This window comes from Heteronotia binoei, chromosome 2, assembly GCF_032191835.1.
Source record: "Heteronotia binoei isolate CCM8104 ecotype False Entrance Well chromosome 2, APGP_CSIRO_Hbin_v1, whole genome shotgun sequence".
Classification (NCBI taxonomy): Eukaryota; Metazoa; Chordata; class Lepidosauria; order Squamata; family Gekkonidae; genus Heteronotia; species Heteronotia binoei.
Window position 1 is genome coordinate 187,768,572 of NC_083224.1, and position 25,573 is coordinate 187,794,144.

At 49.3% G+C, this 25,573-nt stretch overlaps 1 protein-coding gene across 1 annotated transcript in view; it reads left to right on the forward strand.

The window, feature by feature from the left end:
• Nucleotides 1–25,573, forward strand: part of LOC132567078 (endophilin-A2-like) — a 70,026-nt gene that overhangs the window by 31,735 nt on the left and 12,718 nt on the right. The window contains 8 exon segments of the mRNA XM_060232683.1: nt 17,453–17,521; nt 18,477–18,563; nt 19,964–19,996; nt 19,998–20,094; nt 20,929–21,008; nt 21,010–21,063; nt 21,736–21,894; nt 25,254–25,357. Coding sequence (XP_060088666.1) covers nt 17,453–17,521; nt 18,477–18,563; nt 19,964–19,996; nt 19,998–20,094; nt 20,929–21,008; nt 21,010–21,063; nt 21,736–21,894; nt 25,254–25,357 — 683 coding nt within the window.

The window sequence follows — 25,573 nt, forward strand, 5'->3', positions numbered from 1 at the left end:
GTCCTTCCTCAAGAGGCCAGCCAACTGTGGGTGGGGAAAAAAAACCAGATTCTTGATTGCAAAAGATATCAAGAGGGATCATGAAGAAGGCTGGGAGATTAGTAGAAAGAGTGGCCTTGAGCATATGCAGAGGGCCTGTTTCCTCTCTGGTGCTTTTTTTTGTTTTAGCTCAAGGGTTCATCTGATTCTCTCTCCATTTTGGCCTCATGACAAGCCTGGCGTGGTAGAGCAGTCTGATGGAGTGAACGGCCCAGGGACATTCGGTGGCTGCACTGGGATTTGAACCTGGGTCCTAGTCCGGTCCCCTAACCCAGAGGTCCCCAATCCCCAGGCTACGGACTGGTACTGGGCCATGGCCTGTTAGCAACCGGGCTGTGAGTTGTATAATTATTTCATTACATATTCAATGCAAGAATAGAAATAAAGTGCACAATTGTATCATCCTGAAACTATTCCCTTCCCCCCCAGTCCGTGGAAAAATTGTCTTCCACAAAACCGGTCCCCGATGCCAAAAAGGTCGGGGACCACTACCCTAACCACTGCACCGACATTGTTGTCTCCGCTGCTGGAAATCACAGCCGCTCCTTTGAGGAAGGCAGGCGATATTTGCGGTTAATTTCTCAAGCGTTGCCAGTTAAGGAGGAAGGGATGCCCACTATATTTTATTTATTAATTTATTTCCTGTCTGCCTTTCTCAGTGAGACTCAAGATGTATTACACAGTGTAAAGCAGTGCTATCCAATAGCATGAGACATCTAAGAACTTCTGAAAAAAAAAAACCCACCCAGTTTGTTTTTGTCTCAATTTTTATTCTTTATCTTGCCTGTTTATGTGCCTTTCAACACAAAATATTTCCAACCAGAACTTGTGCCTCGCCCCCATTCCATTTGGGATGAAATTCTTGGGGAGTGTAAATGTACCCCTTGCCCATTGGATCCACCCTGTCAGGTCTTAGATCTAGAGGAGAAAGCGTCTCTCTCTCTCTCTCTCTCTGTCCCTGTCCCTCTCCCTTTCTCTGTTAGGAGCAGGGCTTTTTTTGTAGTAGGAACTCCTTTGCATATTAGGCCACACAACCCTGAGGTAGCCAATCCTCCTGGAGCTGACAGGGCTCTTAGTACAGGGCTGTTAAGCTCCAAAAGGACTGGCTACATCAGGGGTGTGTGGCCTAATATGCAAAGGAGTTCCTGTTACAAAAAAAGCCCTGGAGGGAGTTCCAGTTCCTACTTGTCTATGATTGGCAGACTGAGAAGATGGGTGCAAATCATAATTTTGAACTTGGACCTGGCATGTAGATCAAAAAATCCACACAACAGGGGAGATATTTTCCCACACCTGAAGGCCACATTTGTAAATATATTGGGTGAAAATGGTTTAAAATTTGCAAATATAATGGGGGGGGGGAAGTGGTTTAAAAATCCCCAAAACAGAAGTAATTGCATATTTATGCAGACACTGAAGCTCAAACAAAAAAAACCTGCTGAATCAGAGCTCTCAAAACCGCATTACGAGGTCTTAAGTGGCAACCCGGCCAGAGATGGCTTGGAGCAGGAAGCGTATCCTGCATACTTGCTGTTCTAATCCTCCCCTTCCATCAGCTGTCTGGTGACCGTCGAGAGGGAAGCCTGCGAAGGAAAGTGTGTTCTGTGCATTTTCTGCTCCAAGTCGCCTCTCCTTTTGTGGCCCACTGATGGGGCGGTAGTGGAAAAACAGACGTTGCACTCTGTGAATGCTTTAACACTCCAAGCCATGGCTTATCTCAGCAGGGATAAGGAGGGGAGGGGAGAATGGGGTATCCCCTCTCCTGCAAGTCTTCACGGGGCCCCGGTGCGTAAAATACAGTTGTCCCATTCTCAGGATGCCCCCTCACTGGCTGAAGGAGAGTCGCTCCTAAATTTCGGGGAGGCAAAAAAGAGCGGCATGCCAGTTTCCAAGTGTACCTCGCAACTGTTTACCTTTCCTGGTCTTTAATGTTGACAAAGGCTGCTGGTACACAGTCCAGAGTCGTCACATGCTTATTCCTGGCGGTGTGTGCATTGTGGGCATGTATTTTTATTATTTCTTTCTTTTGCTTTGGAGGACAGGTTCTTTTATCCTGCCCTGCTTGGGGCCAGGGGGGAGGAGAATCAGTTGAATGCCCCACGCCAGGTCGTGAGCGAGTATTTCTTTTTGTGAGGTTGCCAAGGCGGGGAGGGGAGGGGAAGGGGGTGGACTGATAGCGACAGCGGGAGGAGAGGTCTCTAGGAGCACCTTTCCCTTTGTTTTGCAACTCTCCCCCCCCAGGACTTCCTCTCTCCCTCCCCCCCTTTCCAGTTAAGCAGCATGACCTAACTTCCACTGTTGGCTGGCTGGTCCGATGAACCGCTGACATTGCTTCACTGGAAAACAGGCCAGGTTTGAGAGGAAGCGTGAAGCAACTTCAAACTGCTGTTGTGGTGGCAACAGGATTGCTAGAGCCCATTGCATTTCCTGGGGAGGGGGCAGCTCGCTAGTTAACCTTGGGGCCCGTTCCGCACTCCGTGCCTACCCCCCACCTTACCAGGTTTTTATGAGGATCAAATGGAGGAGAGGGGAACGGTGTAAGCTGCACTGAGTGCTCAGTGGGGGAGAAACATGGCATATAAATGAAGTTGATAATATAGATTCGTAATCTCAGTGGACATTTTTGGGTAGCGCTTTGGAGCTTCCCCGAAAGCAGAAGTTTTGGGTTAGCAGCATAATTCTCCTTTTCACAGTTTCAGCAATTCTTGGGCTTTCTGCACAGAACTGTGGGAAGAGCCCGTCACTCAGTGGTTAAGTGCACAGGCTGCATTCCAGCCCGCTTTAGACGTGAGCGAGTGTGTTCAGGGCGGTATGGCCGTGGCCTGCTCGGTGATTCCACTTTGATAAAGGGTCTTGGGTAGTAGGGCTGGAGTCCTGCCCCACGATCTTGGAGAGCTGCCAGTGGTCAGAGCAGGCAGTCCCAGGCAGGATGTGCCGGTGGCCTGACCTCATATACGTGCGCCTTAGTCTACAGACTGCCACTTTCGGCTGCCATCAGGACAGGTGGAGGGAGAGCGGGTACAGTGTTGCAGTCTGCGGGTATGCTGTGCCTCACGCCATGTGGGATTGCTGCTAAGGCTCTGTTGCCCAGCTGCTGGCAGAGGGCAATGTTTTGCCTTCCCTCCATCACAGTATTTTTCTCATGAGATGCAGGGCTTTTTTTGTAGCAGGAACTCCTTTGCACATTAGGCCACACCCCCCCCCCGATGTAGCCAATCCTCCAAGAGAAGAAGAAGATGATATTGGATTTCTATCCCGCCCTCCACTCCGAAGAGTCTCAGAGCGGCTCACAATCTCCTTTCCCTTCCTCCCCCACAACAGACACCCTGTGAGGTGGGTGGGGCTGGAGAGGGCTCTCACAGCAGCTGCCCTTTCAAGGACAACCTCTGCCAGAGCTATGGCTGACCCAAGGCCATTCCAGCAGGTGCAAGTGGAGGAGTGGGGAATCAAACCCGGTTCTCCCAGATAAGAGTCCGCACACTTAACCACTACACCAAACTGGCTCTTACAGTGCACTTGGTAGAGGGCCTACCGTCAGCTCCAGGAGGATTGGCTACATCGGGGGGGGGGGTGGCCTAATGTGCAAAGGAGTTCCTGCTACAACCCCCCCCCCGATGATATGTATTCAATTCTGTGGGAGAAATTAAAAGCAGCATGTTCAGAAAGCCCAGTGGGATCTGCCCCCTTCTAACTGGCTTCCACCTGAAGAGCCCCATCCTAGGTTGTGTTTCCTGGCCACGCCCCACTGTGACAGAATAACCCTGTTCACCAGTTACAGTGAATGCACATACAGGTCTGTGAACAGCGAACACTCTTCTCTCCCCCCCCCCCCTTTATATGCATGAAGAAGAAGAAGATGATGATGATATTGGATTTATATCTCACCCTTCCCTTTGAGTCTCAGGCTTACAATCTCCTTTACCTTCCTCTCCCCACAACAGACACCCTGTGAGATGGGTGGGGCTGAGAGAGCTCTCCCAGAAGCTGCCCTTTCAAGGACAACTCTTACGAGAGCCGTGGCTGACCCAAGGCCATTCCAGCAGCTGAAAGTGGAGGAGTGGGGAATTAAACTCGGTTCTTCTCAAGAAGAGTCCGCACACTTAACCATTACGCCAAACTGGCTCTCATATTATTCTCACATTATATTCAACGCATGCACAGCTGAATGTTCGATTGAAACAGCACACTTAACCAGATACTGGGCCCCAGTTTCATTTGTAAAGTGAATGTTCATCGACTCTTCTTTACAAATAGGAGGTGCATGTGCATGCACCAAGTCCTATGAGGAAAGATTGAAGGAGCTGGGCATGTTTAGCCTGGAGAGGAGGCGGCTGAGAGGTGACATGATCACCATCTTCAAGTACTTGAAGGGCTGTCATATAGAGGATGGTGTGGAATTGTTTTCTGCAGCCCCGAAAGGTAGGACCAGAACCAGTGGGTTGAAATTAAATCAGAAGAGTTTCCAGCTCAACATTAGGAAGAACTTCCTGATTGTTAGAGTGATTCCTTAGTGGAACAGGCTTGCTCAGGAGGTGGTGGGCTCTCCTTCCTTGGAGGTTTTTAAACAGAGACTAGATGGCCATCTGACAGCGATGAAGATTCTGTGAATTTAGGGGGAGGTATTTGTGAGTTTCCTGCATTGTGCAGGGGGTTGGACTAGATGACCCTGGAGGTCCCTTCCAACTCTAGGATTCTATGATTCTCCTTCTTTGGAGGTTTTTAAACAGAGGCTAGATGGCCATCTGACAACGATGAAGATGCTGTGAATTTAGGGGAAGGTATTTGTGAGTTTCCTGCATTGTGCAGGGGGTTGGACTAGATGACCCTGGAGGTCCCTTCCAACTCTATGATTCTATGCAAGTTATACATGCATCCACTGTAACTGATGAATGCATCTAACATTTTATTATTTTATATCCCAGCTTTCTCGTCAGTGGGGACCCAGTTGGTTGTTCTCTCCTCCCATTTATCCTCACAACAACCCTATGAGGTAGGTTAGGCCAAGAGTGGCGTGACTGACCCAAGGTCACCCAGCAAGCTTCCTTGACAACGTGGGGACTTGAACTTGGCGTTGCAAACCCTAGTCTGGCACTCAAACTGCTACAACAACAGTGGCTCTTACATAGCAGAGAGTCATAACTAGGGAGTTTTCTTAGCTTTGATCACTCCAATGCCAAGCTCACTTGGCCTAGATCTGTGCCATCAAAGACCTGTAATGCACAGGGTTGTGGATGAAGGTCCAGTGTTTGGCACTACGGAACTTCTGTGCTGTAAACACTTAACCAATCTGTCTGGCCTCCTTGAGCTGGGCCTCCAAGATGTGCAAATATCTTCTGTTTACCGATTGCTTAGCTGTTATGATTCTCCCGGGTATCTTAATTCCTGCTTCCTCCTCAGGGGTGGCCAACGGTAGCTCTCCAGATGTTTTTTGCCTGCAACTCCCATCAGCCCCAGCCAGCATGGCCAATGGCTGGGGCTGATGGGAGTTGTAGGCAAAAAACATCTGGAGAGCTACCGTTGGCCACTCCTGTCCTAGGTAATTGCTCTGTAGTCAAATTGAAATGCTCCGCAGTGTTAGATATATTTTCCTGACTTTTATATATATATATTTTTGCATTGGTAATTCTGAGGTTGCCTCATTGCTTTGGTCCAAAAGTGGTGTTCTCCATTAGCAAACTGAACGTGAGATGCCCAAATTAGACTGTCCTCCTGCCTTGAAGTGGGAAAAGTAGTAATCTGGCGTTGGGGTCTAATAGTCCCCAAACAAAATCTTTTTTTTGGGGGGGGGGGGGGGCGCGAATTGGAAGTTTTATTTCGTGTGATAACAGGACTAACAGAGTGAAAAATCTGTACTTTTTTCAGTATTTTCCTTTGGCAGTACTCAAGTAGAAGTACAGCAAAGAAAGCAGAGAGAGAATATTAAGGATTTTAAAATCACACAATTTCATTGTATATTTCAAGGGTGGCCAAACTGTGGCTCTTTCACACACATAGTCACCACCCCATCAGCTGGCTTGAAGGCAGTTCTCTCTTTAAATCACTCATCCAAGCCAGCTGGTGGTTTGGAGAATGCATTTAAAGTTGCTTTCTTTCCACCTCTCCCTTCCTCCTCTCCCCCATCTTCCTTCCTTCCTTCCTCCCTCCTTCCTGTCCTGCGGCTCTCAAACATCTTAAGTTAAGCAAGTTTGGCCATCCCTGGTATATCATAGAATCATAGAGTTGGAAAGGACCTCTAGGGTCATCTAGTCCAACCCCCTGCACAATGCAGGAAACTCACAAACAACTCCCCCCTAAATTCACAGGATTTTCATTGCTGTCAGATGGCCATCTAGCTTCTGTTTAAAAACCTCCAAGGAAGGAGAGCCCACCACCTCCCGAGGAAGCCTGTTCCACTGAGGAATCGCTCTAACGGTCAGGAAGTTCTTCCTAATGTTGAGCCGGAAACTCTTTTGATTTAATTTCAACCCATTGGTTCTGGTCCTACCTTCCAGGGCCACAGAAAACAATTCCACACCATCCTCCACATGGTGGCTGGGGAAACAGGACCGCAACCCCATCAGAAGTATGCACTGCAATTTATAAATGCTTACTGGGTGGGCATAAAACATCACAGGGCGATTGACCTCATTATGGTTGAGAAGTACATATGGTTGAGAAGTACAACAGAGGTAGAGTCCAGAATCCCACGTCCCCTTTCAAGAGTACATAGTTGTCAAAGATCCAAAAACAAACATTTTTATCCCATTACACACACACTTTTCAGGGACAGTTTGATTCTGCTTTTTCAGCCGGGAGAGATTGAGCCCTTTGGCTTTGATCAAAACATCTTGTGTGCGTTTACAGATCCGCCTCTGAAATCATCTAGGAACATGGCAGCAGTGCAGACCTTCTTGACATATGTGGAGGGCGACAGGGAAGGGGCTCTCCGCCAACATCAGGGCCTCCTTCAGATGCTGAAATCAGGTGTTGGAGGGAGCCCAGGGTGCAAGCAGAGTCCGAAAACAAGGCGTTCGTCTGTCTTAACGGCCGAGAGACGTGCTGCGCCAGGGTCCCTCTCACAATAGCCGGCCGGTGCTCCGGCAACGAACCAGCCAGATCCACACACACGATGGAATGCGAAGCTGTGGGAGTTCCCCCTTGACACACTTGGACCAGCTTCAGACTTGGGGGAGGGAAGGCTTTGCTGCAGCCTCCACCCCCCCCCCTCCCGCCCTAGCCTGCTCAAACTGTATCTCATTGCGTATGGAAACGTGTTACTTTTGAAACTTTTCCCAGATCCTGCTCTGTTGGAAAGGCCTCGGAGGTGGAGAGACGAGGCTGTTGATGCTGTGGCCCTTGGGGGGGGGGGAGTTCTCCAAAATTGGCAGGAGTCTGGGTGTTAAAAAATGCTCAGCCAGGCACTTGGTAAGACGGCCCAGAGGGAGAGAGAGAATCTGTTGCCACCTCTGACTTAAATCTGATGGATGTCTCGTATCCCACAATTTGGGTATCAATCACTGCCCCAAGGCGTCCGTTGTTTTAGGAAATGGGGAAGGTTGCTTCATTGGGGGTTGGGGAGGGGGCCCACCAGCTCCAAGGCCTCTGGGGTCGTCTGCTGACGGCAGCTGCGTCCAGCTCCTCTATTTCCTTTCTGGTCCCACCGGCATGCTTGTTTTGGAAGGGCTTAGGCTTGGGGGAAACCCTCCTTTAAGGCCTGCCCTGGCATCTTGCAGAGCCACAGGTGAGACGGTGCTATCTGCCTCCCTTCTGTCGATGCAGGGGCCCAGAGTGAGGATGTCAGGTGAAGCCTTTCTCTCTGACTGGGCAGTTTTCAAGCACTTTTTGCCCTTCCTCTGTATAGCTCAGGCCGGGGTACGTGGTCCTTCCCGAGTCTCTTGTCCTTGGAACAGCCCTTTTGAGGTAGGTTAGGCTGGAAGAAAGAAGGATGAATCCCAAGTAGCTTAGTGGCAGAAATGGGCATTGAATCTGGGTTCTCCACAGTCCTAATCCAGCACTGACTGCTGCGCCACCCTTGATGCTGTTACGGATCTGATCCCACCCCACCCCCACGTTGTAAAGGATTTGTCATTTGTCCTGTGCCCGGTGTTGCATACAGTATAGAGCAGGGGTAGCCAAACTGGCTTGGGAGCCACATGTGGCTCTTTCACACTTATTGTGTGGCTCTCAAAGCCACACCCCCACCCCGTCGGTTGGCTTGAACAAGGCATTTCTCTTTTTAAGAACATAAGAGAAGCCATGTTGGATCAGGCCAACGGCCCATCCAGTCCAACACTCTGTGTCACACAGTGGCAAAAATTTTTATATATACACACACACGGTGGCTAATAGCCACTGATGGACCTGTGCTCCATATTTTTATCTAAACCCCTCTTGAAGGTGGCTATGCTTGTGGCTGCCACCACCTCCTGTGGCAGTGAATTCCACATGTTAATCACTCTTTGGGTGAAGAAGTACTTCCTTTTATCCGTTTTAACCCGACTGCTCAGCAATTTCATTGAATGCCCACGAGTTCTTGTATTGTGAGAAAGGTTTTTAAATCGCTTCTCCAAGCCAAGCAAGCCAGCGGCTTGGAGAATGCATTTTAAGTTTCTTTCTTTCCACCTCTCCCTCCCCCAAAATGTATTTTCCTCTCTCGCTGCCTCCCCTTTCTTCAACATCTGACATTCATGTCTTGTGGCTCTCAAGCATCTGACTTTTATTCCTTGTGGCTCTTACATTAAGCAAGTTTGGCCACCTTGGTATAGAGTTTTATGCAAGATTTGGGTGGGAAGCAGTTTTAACCAGGAAGGTAACAAAATAAGCAGGACCGTGGAGAGTTTTCCTGCAAAATCAATACACCCTAAAGTTGCTCGGTGTCAAACGCCCAGCCTTAACCGTTGTGGAGATGGCACTGAAAATAAGTGGGTGCAGTTGGCAGCATTATTAGACAAAGTCCGGCATTTGCCAAGGGGCTTGAGGGCTCCCCCAGAATTGCTGAGGGTGTGCCTCAATTGTCTATGAAGTCCCCTTCACGCTTCTGTCTTTGGGGTGTTTTGTAAAGGCTAACTGCAGCAAGAATTGGCATTAGAGGCAAAGGGGTGTTGGCGTTAATCTCATATGTTTCGTGGCTAGCCGTGCTTAGGCAGTGAAACAGTGACGTGCTGTGTACATTGTCAAGGTAATGTTGCTTCTGTTTTCTTGATCTGGGGCTCAGAAGGGTTATTTGAATGGCTTTAGGAATGCTGTGGGGTTTCTAGTCTGGGCCTCCTTGGTCATCTCACAGCCTGGGGAACTAGTTTGGAGCACAGATTGCAAATAAGGGGCACAGGGTTCAAATCGTAATTGAGAGCCAGTTTGGTGTAGTGGTTAGGAGTGGCGGGCTCTAATCTGGAGAACCGGTTTTGATTCACTACTTCTCCACATGAAGTCAGCTGGGTGACCTTGGGTCACTCACAGTTCTCTCAGAGCTCTCTCAACCCCACTTACCCCACAGAACGTCTGTTGTGGGGAGAGGAAGGGAAGGTTATTGTAAGCCGGTCTAATAGTCCTTTGGGTAGTGAAGGGCAGGGTATAAAACCTACTCCCCTTCTTCCTCCCCATGCCTGCACATGCAGCTGCTGGTGTGACCTTGGATCAGTCACAGTTCTCTCAGAGCTGTACTCTCAAGAGCAGATCTCAGAATAACTCTCTCAGCCCTACCTGTCTCACAGAGGGGGGGGGGTCTGTTGTGGGAAGAGGAAGGGAAGGAGATTGTAAACCATTCTGAGACTGCAAGTGACGGGTGGGGTATAAATCCAATCTCCTGTTTTAGAAGAAAGGAATAAGAATAGAAAAGCCCTGCTGACTCAGACACAAGCTCCATTATTCCAGCATCTTCTTTCCCACAGTGGCTAGCCAGATCCCTTGAAAAGGCCCACAGCAGGGAAACAGAGGCCAAAACCTCTCTTGATTGCTGTCCGTAGCAGATGGCATCCAGAGGTACACTGCCTCCAAGGGAGGCGGTTCTGTCTGTAGCTAATAGCTGTGGATAGACCTCTCCTCCTCCACAAACACGTCTAATCCCCTTGCAGATGGGAGCATCAGCACATCCTGTGGCAGTGAGTTCCATAGGCAATTTGCATGCTGCTAAGAAGGTCTGTCCCAAATCTTCCACTGATCGATTGCACTGAGTGACCCCCCCCCCCACCGTGTTCTTATAGAGCAGGCATGGGAGAGAAAATCCTCTTAGCTCATGATGTGTTTTCCCTCCAAAGAACCAGAATGCAGATGCTGCCTTAGCGGCGTGGGTGTAACTCAGTTGGGCGAGAGGCCAGGGCGAGAGAGAGAGAGAGAGGCGCAGTCATGCTGATATGCCTAATTTATCTACAGCAAACATTATGCTCCTTTTGCGTGTGATTCATCTGTTGAGCTGCAAGCAAACAGCAAAAGGGTGGGGCGTGTGGATCTGGGGGTGGGGGCCGTGTCTGCCACAAGGGCCCTTGTGATGTGGAGGCATGCATAGGGATGCATGGCATGCTCTGTGGGATCCCCCAAGGTATGGCTGAGAGGGTGTGAGTGGCCCAAGGACACCCAGCAAGCATCCATGGGAAAGTGGGGATTTGAACCTGGGTCTCCCGGAATGTATTAATATTCAGGGGGTTTTTTTCTTAAAGAAAAGTCCCAGTAGGAACTCATTTGCATGTTAGGCCACACTCCTTGATGTAGCCAGTCCTCCTGGAGCTTACAGGGCTCTTAGTACAGGACCTACTGTAAGCTCCAGGAGGATTGGCTACATCAGGGGTGTGTGGCCTAATATGCAAAGGAGGTCCTGCTAGAATTCCTTACAGGGCTCTTAGTACAGGGCCTACTGGAAGCTCCAGGAGGATTGGCTACATCAGGGTTGTGTGGCCTAATATGCAAAGGAGGTCCTGCTAGAATTCCTTACAGGGCTCTTTGTACAGGGCCTACTGGAAGCTCCAGGAGGATTGGCTACATCAGGGGTGTGTGGCCTAATATGCAAAGGAGATCCTGCTAGAATTCCTTACAGGGCTCTTTGTACAGGGCCTACTGTCAGCTCCAGGAGGATTAGCTACATTAGGAGGGTGTGGCCTAATATGCAAAGGAGGTCCTGCTAGAATTCCTTACAGGGCTCTTTGTACAGGGCCTACTGGAAGCTCCAGGAGGATTGGCTACATCAGGGGTGTGTGGCCTAATATGCAAAGGAGGTCCTGCTAGAATTCCTTACAGGGCTCTTAGTACAGGACCTACTGTAAGCTCCAGGAAGATTGGCTACATCCAGGAAGATTGGGTACCCAAAAAAGTTCTGACCTTCCCCAAACCTTTGGATAATTAGATCTTGTCAAAAGCTTGGGGGAAATACATGACTGGCCCAGGTTTCTGTAGATCAAGTTGGAACATCGGTCTTTCCGGTTCAGTCTTCTCTTTCTCCTGCCCCAGCAGTGGATCTCTGAGGAGAGGCAGCCCTGATCTGAATGGCCCCGGCTAGCCCGATCCTGTCAGATCTCTGAAGCTAAGCAGGGTCGTCGCTGTCTAATATGGGAAGGGCGACCTCCACGGAATGCCAGGGGTGTGACACAGAGGCAGGCAGCTGCGAACCACCTCTGAAAAGTCTCTTGACTTGAAAACAAGCCTAGCTTGCCACCTGGTAGTGCAGAACGCTAAAACGTCTGGCTGCCGGGCAGTCTTAGCATCTCCTGGTTATACTACACACACTGCCGTACTGTTGCTGTTCTTGGGAGGAGGCAGTGTGGGGCAGTGGCTAGGGAATCAGAGTAAGATCTGGGGAAAACCTAGGTTCAGATATCCATGCTGACATATGACCCATATGGGGTTAACTGATCAGCAATGCGCTTTCAGCCTAACCCATACAATAGAGGTATTGTGAGACTGATATGGGGCAGAGCTCTCTAGGCAGCTCTGAGCCCTCTGAAGTTAAGGGTGGGATAAGCACGCGCTACAATAAATAAATTAGGCAGAGAGAAGTCATTTCTAGCGCCTGCCGCATGACACCCTTAACCCCGCCCACTGAACTCACCTGTTCCTTTCACATGTTACTGAAACGATAATACAGTGGGTGCCTGGCCTACCTTGCAAGATTGTTGTGAGGCTGAGTGACTTTTTAAAAATGACAGTTCCATCTGCCTTGTGCATTTTTATCTTGCCCTTCCTCTAGGGAGCGTGGGACAGTTTATTTGTTGATTTATTGACTTCATCTTTCTCCCAAGTGGAGATCCTAAGCCACTTACATCAATCTCTTCTCCTTTTCATTTTTATCTCTACACGATTCGCCCTTTTAAAATTTTTAGCCTCTTGATGGCCCTGAGTAGTAGGCTAAGAGGCAGCGATTGGCCCAAAGACCTTTGTGCATTCCAGGCAAGCCACATTCTGCACTGAAAGAAACCTCGATTCTGCAACCTGTGTTTAATTTGCAGGCTTTCATTTTGCATAATTTTGCCTGTTGTGTAGGAAGGACGGATGAGGAAGTCACTCAAGGTAGCCAGAAGTGGTGGGTGCAGAAACAGTGCCTGGTTCTTCCTCTGGTTTCTGAGATTTCAGCGCACTTGTTTCAAAGCACATATTAGTACTCATAAGCACACTTCTTTCTGTTTGGGGGAGCAGCACCTATGATCCCACAGTTTGGTTATAGTCCTGCTTCTAGGGGATGAATTGTCCATGGAAGAGAAGAGTAAGATGGAAGCATCTGGGATTTCTTCTACTGCAAACAGCTTGGGAAATCTCGAGGTCCTTCTGGCCATGAGACAGCATACTGAAATAATTCGGTTAAATCCTTCTTTTGTCTAATTCTGCCCATGTTTGAATGGTCCAGGCTAGGCTGCTATTGTCAGATCAGGGGAGCCAAGCTGGGTCAGCCCTGAGTCATACTTGGATGGGAAACCACCGAGGAAGACGGGGCTGCTAAGCAGAGCCAGGCAAGGGCAAACCACTTCTTTCTATCTCTTGCCTTGAAAACCCTAAGGGGGTTGCCAGGAAGTCACCTGCGACTCGATGTGACTTTCACACGCCCATTCCTCTTCAGGTAACTTCGTTAGAATAACCTGGGTTGCTTTCCTGCACCCAAGACTCTAGAGAGATCACTGCCTGTTGACAGCGAACAGCAAATGACGCTGGCTTTGGTTGACCAAGGAGTCTGACCAGCATCTTACATTGCCCAGCGAGCTCATGGATTTGAATCCAAGTTCTGATTTGACACCTTCTAACAAATAAATCTGTTGTGATGTTCTCTGACCCCACTGTTGGCTTCAGGGGATCTTTTTGCCTCCTCTTTTTCCGTGACCGCAGACAGACCACGGCTTCTTCTGCTGGGGGACATCTGTTTCCCCTTTGTGCATTGGCACCTTGGTTGTGTGTCTCCCCCCCCCACGCCTCTTTCAACACGAAAGGGGGAGTGGTAAACAGGAGCGCTGCCTTTCCCCAAATTCTTGGCTGCTTCTAAGAATAAGATCACTAGCGCTGTCACTCCTGTTAATAAAAAGGTAAAGCACCAGTCGTTTCTGACTCTGGGGTGACGTTGCTTTCACAACGTTTTCACTGGAGACTTTTTTTTAATGGGATGGTTTGCCATTGCCTTCCCCAGTCATCTACGCTTTCCCCCAGTAAGCTGGGTACTCATTTTACTGACCTTGGAAGGATGGAAGGCTGAGTCAACCTTGAGCTGGCTACTTGAACCCAGCTTCCGCCAGGATTGAACTCAGGTTGTGAGCAGAGCTTAGGACTACAGTACTGCAGCTTTACCACTCTGTGCCACAGGGCTCTTCCTCCTGTTAATAGCCACCTTTATTTTAAAAAACCACAAACTTTTCATGCTGCTGAACTGTGCACGAACGCATTACATCAACGCCTTGGAGCAAGAACTGGGTTGCCGCTTGTATTCTGAAAGCACCATGAGAGGCGGCCCTCAGCGATTCATCCCCCATTCTAATCTCTCCTGAACAACACCTCCCTGTTTTAGTTTGAGTCCACGGGGGACTTCTCCGTGTTCAGTATTCTGCCAGCGAGTGAGTCGGTTTCATCTTGCTGGCTATTAGAAGATGAGAATCCTCTCAGGAGCAAAAGGCACGAATGGGTATTAGAATCATAGAATCAGAGTTGGAAGGGACCTCTAGGGTCATCTAGTCCAACCCCCTGCACAATACAGGAAACTCACAACCCCCCCCCCCCCCCTAAATTCACAGGATCTTCATTGCTGTCAGATGGCCATCTAGCCTCTGTTTAAAAACCTCCAAAGAAGGAGAGCCCACCACCTCCCGAGGAAGCCTGTTCCGCTGAGGAATGGCTCTAACAGTCAGGAAGTTCTTCCTAATGCTGAGCCGGAAACTCTTTTGATATAATTTCAACCCATCGGTTTTGGTCCTACCTTCCGTGGCCACAGAAAACAATTCCACACCATCCTCTATATGACAGCCCTTTAAGTACTTGAAGATGGTGACGATATCACAGCCGCCTCCTCTCCCGGCTAAACGTCCCCAGCTCCTTCAACCTTTCCTAATAGGACTTGGTCTCCAGACCCCTCAGCATCTTTGTCGCCCTCCTCTGGACCTGTTCCAGGTTGTCTATATTCTTAAATCGTGGTGCCCAAAACAGAACACAATACTCCTGGTGTGGTCTTACCAGAGCAGAGTAAAGCGATGCCATCACATCACGTGATCGAACACTATACTTCTGTTGATACAGCCCAAGATTGCATTTGGCTTTTTAGCCACCGCATCACACTGTTGACTCATGTGATCCGCTTAAGACCCCTAGATCCTTTTTACACATACTATTGAGTGGATCTGTTCTCCTGAGGGTGGCAGCTCCCTCTCGAGAAGCTTTCCGTGGTGCCTGGGGGTAGAAGAAAACCTTTTGCATTGGAGGGGAAGTGCCCCAGTTATAGCCGAATAAACAGCTGGGCCCCAACCCACAATTAAAACCAAGTGATATCCAGCTTAGCTTCCGAGATCTGACAAGATTGAGCTTGCCTGACCTAGATCTCAGAAGCTAAACAGGGTTGACTGTGGTTAGTAATTAGATGGGAGACTTTCCTTGAAATACCCAGTTGAGAGGCAGGGGCAGGCTTTTTCAGCCACCTCCCTGAATATCCTCCAGGCTCCCGGTGGGGCTCAGTCACCAGAGGTGGACATGACTTTCAGCTGCAGACACACACATACAAAATACAATTTAAAAAAAAAAAACCCTCGAAGAGAGATCCATAATATAGCCTTGCCCCAAGTTGTGAATCCGTCTCAGTCTTTTGCCTGGAAATCATAAAGACCCCTTTCTCTCTGAGCAGTTGACCTGTCCTCTTCAGCGCATGAGATTTTCGTTCCTGAAAGGGAGGAAGGATTGTGGGTAGAACTTGGAAGGGCACCAGGCGGGCCCTGCCAGATCAGACCTGACATCTGTCTAGCTCAGCATCCTGTTTCAAAAAGCAGGCCTGCCAGAAGCTTTTAGGAAGACCACCATCGTGGTATAAAGGCTTTCCCTTCCTGACATCTGGTACCTCTCCGTAGATGGAGATTCCATCCTATCTGATAGCCGCAGGTAGAGTTATACTCCACAACGTTTTCTCCGCTCTGCTGCACCCCCTTTAAAGCTGCTTTCTCAAGCTTCCTGTATAAAAAGGGCACTGGAAACATAACGGGGGGGCAGAGTTCTTTCTGTGGCACTGGAATATGTAATGGGGGGGAGCCAAAGGCCTTTCCGTAGCACGTTGTGCCATAGCTGCAGGGTCCATTGTCCATCCAAAACAGCAAGATTTTTTTTTTTTGCATGAGCCTGAGATGCCGGATTCGAAATGTGTTCTGGATGAATCATGGAGGAATTTTCAGATGGGGCCAGGAGCGTTTGTAATGATCAAAGCTGTACATTTCTGCAAAGAGTGCTGCGCTGGTGAGCTTCCACCTTGGCAGCAGAGGCGAAACTGAGCGGGTTTGTAAACCTCTGGTCAGTTTCACTTTCTCCGGGATCCCTGCAGAGCCCAGCGGAAGCTCATCAGCTTGACCGGTGCTGTGGCTCCTAACCTTCACAGGAGGGGCTTGGTCGTGTACGATCCCCGCCGGGCACTCTGGGCCGCGGCCAGTTGTCTGAGCGTGCATCATTTGCAGAGTGATTTGCAAACTCCACCGCTAGCAGAGAGACACTCTGCAGGTTTGTGCTGATCGGACATGGTAGGGGAATGTTGCAATGGTACAGATGCAATCCCAGAGGAGTGAGATGGCAAGACGGCACCCTCCCCTTCACTGCTTCCCCAAGTCTGAGACGAGATTCCTTCCTAGTCTTCCCGCTTGAAAGCCTTCTGATGGAGGGTTGATTTTGAGCTTCCTTTTGCACCGTAGTGGCTCTAGTGCAGGGGTGTCAAGTGTGCGGCCCGGGGGCCAAATCAGGCCCCTGGAGGGCTCCTATCAGGCCCCCGAGCAACTGGCTGTTGTCCTGCTTCCTTCTCTCTCTCTCTTGCTTCCTTCTGCAGCACAGCTTGCTTTGCAAGGCTTGATCAATCGCACAGGAGCTACAGAGCAAAGCCTCTATTTTCTCCACTGGTTGAGGCTCCTCTCTTGGGGGGGGAGGGAGAGTTTGCTTTGTTCGCTCAGTCACGCAGCAGAGCTCAATCACACAGCAGAGCCAAGCCTCTCTTGTCTTCTATTGGCTGAGGCTCCTCCCTCTCCTGGTCTCCTGGGAACAGAAGGAAAGAGCCAGAGCTTCCTTTGCCCAGTTTTCCTGTATGCCATGGGAGAAATACAAAGAAAGTACCTTTTAAGACCTATGAGTGCTAATGTTTTAAGCATGTTTTACAATTTGTTTTTTAAAAAAATCTTTAATTGTGTTTGTCTGTGTCATTTATAAAGTTTGTATCTCTGCCACTTAAATAGGTACACAGATGGCCTGGCCTGACAAGGTCTCATTTATGTCTGATCCAGCCCTCCTAATTAGTGTGATACCCCTGCTCTAGAGTTCCCAACAATGTGAGATCCAGTTTTTCTTAGCTGGTTGGAATATTTTTGGAGAGTCCAGTAAGCAGGATATAAATCCAGTTTCTTCTTCTTTGTGATGAGTTTTGGTCTCTAAGTTGACCCCGTATGGGTTTCTCAGTTATCACTGGACATTCATCTAGGGGAGGGATGGTGGCTCAGTGGTAGAGCATCTGCTTGGGAAGCAGAAGGTCCCAGGTTCAATCCCTGGCATCTCCAAAAAAGGGTCCAGGCAAATAGGTGTGAAAAACCTCAGCTTGAGACCCTGGAGAGCCGCTGCCAGTCTGAGAAGACAATACTGACTTTGATGGACCAAGGGTCTGATTCAGTATAAGGCAGCTTCATATGTTCATATGTTCATAGCTCTTAGAAATGCAGGCATTGTACGCAGTAGTTTCTGAAATCGGGGATATCTGTTGGAAATGGATATTTTGCCAAACTGTGTTCCTCCTCTGATTTCTTTTTTGCAGCTGGTCAGTGAGAAGGTTGGAGGCGCCGAGGGAACCAAGCTGGACGATGACTTTAAAGAGATGGAAAAGGTGAGTTCCGGGAAGTATCTGAGAGAGTGTGCAACGTCTTCATCAGTCCCTCAGCAACTGTGCCTCGAGAGCAGTTCCTGTTAGGACATCGTAAGATCACTGCTGGAGCAGACAAAAGGGCTTTCTAGTCCAGCATCCTCTTTCCCACGAAGGTTAGTTAGATGCCTCCAGAAGGCTGATAACAAGGGCACAGAAGCCAAAACTTCCCTTCTTGTTGCCCTTCCACCACCAGCCTACAGCTGGCATCCAGAGATAAATATGCACAGGCAGTATAGGTTCTGTTTACCCATTCTGTCTAAATGCCTCTGCCCTCCACAAACTCAGCTAATCCTCTTTGAAAGACAGCGGCTGCTGTCTTGTGGTAGCAGATTCCATATGCTTAATTCTATGTTTGCCCTGACCTGGATGGTCCAGGCTTGCCTGATAGTGTCAGAACTCAAAAGCTAAGCAGGGTTGGCCCTGGTTTCTGATTGGATGGGAGACCACCAAGGAAGTCCAGGATGAGGGCACCACGTAGAAGTAGGCCATGGCAAACCCACCTCTCTTCATCTCTTGCCTTGAAACCACGATGGGATTGCCATAAATCAGCTGTGGTTCGACAGCACTTCCCATCACAACATTGGCACCTGAAGAAGGACTCTGGCCTGTCCTGAATTAGAACCTTGTCAACTTCATTGAGCACATGCGCGCGCACAGTTCGCATTCTGGGGGAGGGAGGGAAGATTCTCTCCTGGATTCTCCTGGTTTTTCTCCAGGATTCTCTCCTGATTTTCTTCACTCAGCCATCATTTCACAACCTTCTATCATGCCCTCTGCCTTAGTCTTTTTCCCCCCCGTAAGATGAAAAGCCCCCCAAAGCCTTTTCCCAATCGAGATGCACAGGGCTGAGCCATTGGGTTCCTATTCGTTGTCTCCTCGGCCTCAACAGTTCTTTTTTTGGTATCTGTTTCTACAGAAGGTGGACCTTACCAGCAAGGCTGTCACAGAAGTCTTGGCCAGAACAACAGAATACCTCCAACCCAATCCAGGTAAGGGCTGCGCTGTGCCCGCGCCAGCCAGCAAGGGCAGAGGGTGGAGCTAGCTCCGTTTTTTAGCCTCTGGCTCACACATTTTTGTCTTCACTAAGGAAAACTGCCCCCCTGAACAAACGAATTGATGCAGCAGCTCACCACTTTAATGCCAGTAGCTCACAAAGGAGAACTTTTGCTCACAAGACTCCACAGCTTAGAGCAGGGGTGTCAAACATGCAATCGGGGGCCAAATCAGGCCCCTGGAGGGCTCCTATCAGGCCCTCAAGCAACTGGCTGTCATCTTCTTCCTTCTCCCTATATCTTCTTTCTGCATCACAGCTTGCTTTGCAAGGTTTGCTCAATTGCACAGGAGCTACAGAGCAAAACCTCTATTTTCTCCATTGGCTGAGGCTCCTCCCTTTTTTCCCAGGCTCTCTCAATCACACAGCAGAGCTACTGAGCCAAGCCTCTCTTCCTTCTGAGGCTCCTCCCTCACCCAGTCCCCTGGGGACAGAAGGAAAGAGCCAGAGCTTCTTTTGCTCATTTCCTGGATCCCATGGGAGAAATACAAAGAAACCACCTTTAAGACCCATGAGTGCTATGGTTTTAAGCTTTTAAAAATATATATATTTGTGTTTGTCTGTGTCCTTTATAAAGTTTATATTTCTACTACCTAATCTTAAATAGGTACACACATGGCCCGGCCCAACCTGACATGGCTTGACCCAACGAGGTCTCATTTATGTCAGATCTGGCCCTCATAACAAATGAGTTTGACACCCTGGCTTAGAGGGAACATTGCACACCTGTACATAAAATTACAAAATTACAAAACAAAACAGGGTGTAATGGCATAGAGCCCCCCACCTCCAGAGCAGCCACTTTCTTCAGGTGAACTGATCTTTGTTGCCTGGAAATCAGTTGTAATAGCAGGAGATCTCTGTGGCCCCTGGAGGCTGGCAACGCTGCTTGTGCTGCATCTCTCTGTCTGCTGTCAGAGGCAGAGCACGTGCCTAGACGGACTGTTGGCCTGAGCTGGCTTGGGAGGCGATTCTCCTATCTTTCCATCGCTTCTTGGAGGCAGCCCACTTTCCACTCACTGCTTGTCACCCTTTCTGGAAAGCGCTGTCTGAGGATTGAATGGCAGCCAGCCAGAAAGTTGGGAAACTCGTAGATTCTTTTTTCTTTTCTTTTTGGCAACCTTCACGCCGAACTATTTTCTGCCTCAACTGGGGGGAAAGACTCTTTTTTAAAAATAATAATAATAAAGTGCATGGGATGTTTCTAGGAGGGCTAAGACAATAGGGTTTTTTGGACAAGCCAGGCCGTCTTTTAAATATAAGAACTGGCACTTGTTCAGCTGTTGGCAAGGATGCGAGGTGGAAACTCGGATGTGGGCCTGTTTCTTTTTCCCTCTAGCGTCCGGGCCAAGCTGACAATGCTGAACACGGTGTCCAAGATCCGGGGGGCAAGTGAAGAACCCGGGCTACCCGCAGTCAGAAGGCCTCCTTGGCGAGACCATGATCCGTTACGGCAAGGAGCTGGGGGATGAGTCAAATTTCGGTAAGCGTGCCTCTCGAGGAGCCGCATCAAAACCACTGTGTTCTGTCCCAGTTGAGGGTAACCGAGAAGCTGCCCCCTTTCTGGTAGATGCTCACAGAGAGAAGCTTGGTTCTCATGGAGGACATTAGCCATGCTGCAGCGGTTAATTGCAGTGGCTAAGCAGAGCCTCTCTGTTCAGAGGCAGTGTACCTCTGAATGTCAGTTCCTGAAGGAACTCCTTGCTCTCCGCACTTGCTCTGTTCCTCTCCCTCATCACCCACCCACAGGGTGGCAGGCAGTCCGGGATAGGAAGTAATGTGTGACTCACCATCTGATTCTCTTAGCTTTTTTTCTACTAGTGTTGTTTATGTGTTTAATTTTATAGTTTCAGATTTTTTTCAACGAATGTTGTACATCACCCAGGGCTGTTGCTATTAGTTAATTATAATAATTAATTGTAGTTCATTATAATCAAGGCCTTTTTTTTTTTTAGCAGGAATGCATTTCCAGCTGGCTTGGAGCTGGGTGTGTATGGCCTGATATGCAAATGAGTTCCTGCTGGGCTTTTCCTACAAAAAAGCCCTGATTATAATGATTAATTAAATCAATAATAAAATAAAAATCAGATGTGGTCAGGAATGAACTCAGCATGAAAGAGAACAGCCTTCCCCTTGTTCCTCCTCCTTCAGCAAGGGAAAGGCTTGACCATCTGGTTGACCATATTTGGAAGTCGCCCTTCAGTCTATGCAGACCAGCCTTTGCTGATGCCACTTTCTTACCGGGATGGACTTTGGGTTTAACCCACACTTGGCTTCTTCCTCCCCCGCCCCCCCCCATTCCCTCCCGCACATGAAGGCGACGCCCTGCTTGATGCTGGAGAGTCCATGAAGCGCCTGGCGGAAGTGAAGGACTCCCTGGACATCGAAGTCAAACAGAAACTTCATCGACCCCCTTCAGAACTTATGCGATAAGGACTTGAAAGAGATCCAGGTAACCTGGGTTTAGAACAGGGGTCCCCAGCATGGTGCCCGCCCACACCTCTTCTGGTGCCTGCCCAGTGCTTATAGAAAGTGGGCGTGGCCAGGTGGGCCTTTTCCTAGCAAGGCTTCAGATTGGCCACTGGAGATTTGATTGGCTGTGCAGATTTTTTAAAACCGTCGTATGGCAGCAGCTGCTACCGCAGGCACAAGGATCTTCACTGTGTGATTGAAGGGAAGGCCGGGGCAACCATTTTGTAGCCTGCATCACCTCCTGCCGGCAGCCATTGATTGGCAGTAGATTCCAAACAAAAGAGAGAGCTGTTAACGCTTTTGAGTTTTGAACGCAGAGAGATCCTTCTGCCCCCCACACCCCACCCAACCTTCTGCACACTCCATAAAGGCAATGTTGGGCTTTGTGTTTTGATGCAGCTTTTGTTTTTCCCTCTGATCTTCATGAAGACTTCTGAGGTACCACCATGCGGGTCTCCAGGAGGATGGTGGTTTTGATCCTAAGCTTAGGTCTGGATCCTAAGCCTAGGAAGGCAAGAACCCACTGCCTGGATCGTCCATCATTTTCTTTAGGCTATGGAATGCTTTCAGGCTGCACTCTAGGCACCTGGCGGCCTCTCTGGTCCTCCCGCTCATATTCTGGCCATCGCTGACCTTCCCTCTTTCTCCCCAGCACCACCTGAAGAAGCTGGAGGGCCGGCGCTTAGATTTCGACTACAAGAAGAAGCGCCAGGGGAAGATCCCCGATGAGGAGCTGCGGCAAGCCCTGGAGAAGTTCGAGGAGTCCAAGGAGATCGCGGAGACCAGCATGCACAACCTCCTGGAGACTGATGTGAGCATGCCCAGAGAGCCAGTCCCCCTGATGTCCCGCAGTTGCCCCTCAGGCTGGGACGCAGGGTAAACTCATCGGGGGAAGGCTGAGGTTACAGGAGTGGGGTTGTGGTTGGAGTGTCTGATTGAATTGGGACCAGTTATCCGCAGACTCAGCTGTTTTGCAGAACAGTTGCAAGGATAAAATAGAGGACAAACCATGTATGCCAGTCTGAGTTCCTTCCTTCCTCTCTTTCTCTCTCCCCCCTGTCTTTTTCTTTCTTTCTTTCTCTTTCTCTCCTTTCCCTCCCTCCCTTCTTGGTATTTTTTGTGTTTTGTGTGTGTGTGTGCGTGCACACCTGGAAATCATGGAGGCTTCTGGCGACCCCTGCTGGAGAATGGCAGATGTTCAGAGAAGTCGTTTGATGCAGCCTGCCTCTGCCTCCCGGTCCTGGTATTCCAAGAAAGTTTCCCATTCAAGTACTTGCCAGAGTTGGCCCTGCTTAGCTTCCAAGACCTGGCAAGATCAGGCTTGCCTGGGCCAGTCTGATCTTCTTGAAGCAGAGAGAACATGTCCCCAGTGGATAAATGTGTGAGCTGGAATGTCTTCCCCTCACAGAACTGTTGAAAACCAAGGGGAAGGGTCCGCAAGCCACTAAGGGTAGCTCTAGCCTCCTGTGGACAGGGAGTGCCAAAAGGCGTTTGATGAACTTAAGGCCCAGTTCACCTCCTATCCCTGCCTAATACACCCTGATGAAAACAAAAGGTTTGTGGTCCAATGTGACGCGAGCGACGTTGCCCGTGCAGCCATGTTACTCCAGTAGGGGCCAGATGGCCAGTTGCACCCCTGCGCATACTTGTCTCAAAAGTTCAGCCTGGCTGAACGTAACTGGTCAAGTTCCGTCATCAAACTGGCCCTAGAAAAGTGAAGACACTGCCTAGAAGGGGTGCGGGAACCATTTGAACTCCGCCCTCATTGCCACCCGCAACCTCAACAATAAGCAAGTAAGGTGGGCAGGGCCATTCCGGCAGTTCAATTTCAAGCTGGGGCACATCCCCGGAAAACTGAACTTTTTGCCAGACACGTTGTTCCACCTCCCTCAAAACGATAGCAAGAGGGAGGAAGTTATCAACTCATTGTTCATGCCCTTGCAACCTTTTCCCCCCACCTCGCGCCCCTTGGAATGTATATTCATGGACTTCATAACTAACTTAACTCCCTCAATGGGGAAAACAGTGATCTGGGTGGTAATGGACACTTTTCTAAGCAGGCTCACTTCGTGCCATGTAAGCAACTCCCCACCGCCAAGAAGCTGGCACAGTTGTTTATCCAGCACATCTTTCGGCTACATGCCTTCCCCGCTAAGGTGGTCTTCGACCGCGACCCACAATTTGTTGCCAAATTTTGGTCGCACCTCTGGACTAGCGGAAATGGAGCAAGGGCTCAGCTCCACCTACCACCCACAGATGGACGGACAAATGGAACGCACCAACACGGTGCTTGAACAGTTCTTACATTGCTATACGTCCTTCCAACAGGACAATTGGGTGACTCTGCTACCCTTTGCAGAGTATGCTTACAACAACAGCGTGCATAGCGCCACTAAAGTAAGCCCATTCCAAGTGGTGTATGGATATGAAAGCAAACCATTCCCTGAACTTGCCCCCCCCCCTCGTCAGCCCCCACAGACTTTACCGAATGGTGGCAAGGGATAGGAGGAGGTTGGGAGATTATTAGTAAGCAACTACAGAGGGCGCAAGAAGCCTACAAAACCCCCACTTTTGCTTGGCGCACTTTGGCTTGAATTATAACGGTCAAGGCAAAGGTTTGTAAGTTGGGGAAACTGACAGAGCGGTCAATTCCGACAACGCGTGTGTATGCTCATGAAGCTGGAATAAAGATCTTGAACTTCAACTGCCTTTTCCTTGACTCTGGGTCTGACACACGCACAACTTGTTTAATTGGATTCCAGCAGGTGCTTTGTGGGGTTTTTCCTGAAGTGGAAAGGTGGGAGGTAAAAACATGAATTCATATAAATAATAGCTATGATTTCTTAAAGCCATGCCAGTTCTTGCAGGAACATTACTGGCGGTTTCCCCTTCTTCCTTCATTGTTATGTATATTCTGTTTTGAGAAGTGTTTTATTATAGTCCTGGCTTGCAGGGATGATGGGTAGAGCGTTATCACGAGCCTTGGGAGGGGCTGTGGCTCAGTGGCAAAGCCTCTGCTTGGCATGCAGAAGGTCCCAGGTTCAATCCCCCACATCTTCATTAAGGATCAGGTTGGAGGTGATGGGAAAGACCTCTGCCCGAGACCCTGGAGAGCCGCTGCCAGTCTATGTAGATAATACTGACCTTGGTCAATTGATAACCGGGTTCAGTATAAGGCAGCTTTGTGTGTGTGAGTTCATCTCGCTAAATCTTACCAAGCCATTTGAGCATTACAATGCTAATTGTTGTGAAAGTGCTAAATAAGTGTGGGTTAGCCGAGGATTTGAGAGCTGCGAAATGTAAAGTAACACCTGTGGTTTCTGCCCCTTGACCTGTGGCTTGGCAGGGCCAGTCTTAGCAGGAAGCAGCTTGAATGAACAGCGGGGTCAAGGGGAGTAGTTGCGTTTTGGTCTCTTGCAGGGGTGACCAAACTTGCTTAAGGTAAGAGCCGCATAGAATAAATGTCAGATGTTTGAGAGCCGGAAGGAAGGAGAGGTGGAAAGAAAGCAACTTTAAATGCTGGCTCGGCTTGGATAAGTGATTTAAAGACATAAATGCCAACAGGGTGGTGGGGACTTCAAGAGCCACACAATATGTGTGAAAGAGCCACATGTGGCTCCTGAGCCACAGTTTGGCTACTCCAGGTCTCCTGACTCTCATATCATTTCCTCTCTTCCTCCCCCACCACAAGTTTCAGTCCGGAATAAGGGAAGGTTGCTGTATGATTGCTGTATGATCAATTTTCCAGTTGTCTAGAATGATAAACTAATGCTCTGGTCCGAGGAAGCATGGGAATAAGAGATAACTGAGAGAGTTGCCTTTAGCAGGAATCTCTCAAGATTCACTTTCACGCACACACCCCTTTTATTTGCCCTTGGGCCACGTTTATTTATTTTCGTTTACTTCATTCCCATTGCACCTTTCCCCCCCAAAGCAGCTGGCATCATTCTCCACTCCTGCATTTTATCCTCACGACGACCCTGTGAGGTCGATTAGGCTGGGAGTGTGTGACTGGCCCCAGGTCGCCCAGCAAAGCTTCCATGGCAGAGTGGGGATTCGAATCAGTGTCTCCTGATCCAATACTCTAACCATCCCACCATGCTACGCAGCTCCCCGCCACACTGGATGGATTTTCAACCCGACTTGTCGCCTTTCTACCTTTTCTTGCAGATCGAGCAAGTGAGCCAGCTCTCGGCGCTGGTGGAAGCTCAGCTCGTCTACCACAAGCAAGCAGTGCAGATCCTGGACGAGCTCGCAGAGAAGCTCAAGCGCAGGCAAGTGTGGGGGCCTACGTCGATTTTCAGCGCAGAAATAAAATTAAAATCGCTGCTTTGCCCAGCCATACCGTTTGGCATCTGGTGCATAAGGCAATTGAGTCAGTCCCTCAAGAGAAAGTCTGAGGATGGCAGACTTTTTTGAGGTCAGGCTCTTAGTGATCTAAGCCCTGCCTCAAGTGGGTGGGCCTTCCACTGTCAAAATGGCTAGCAGGG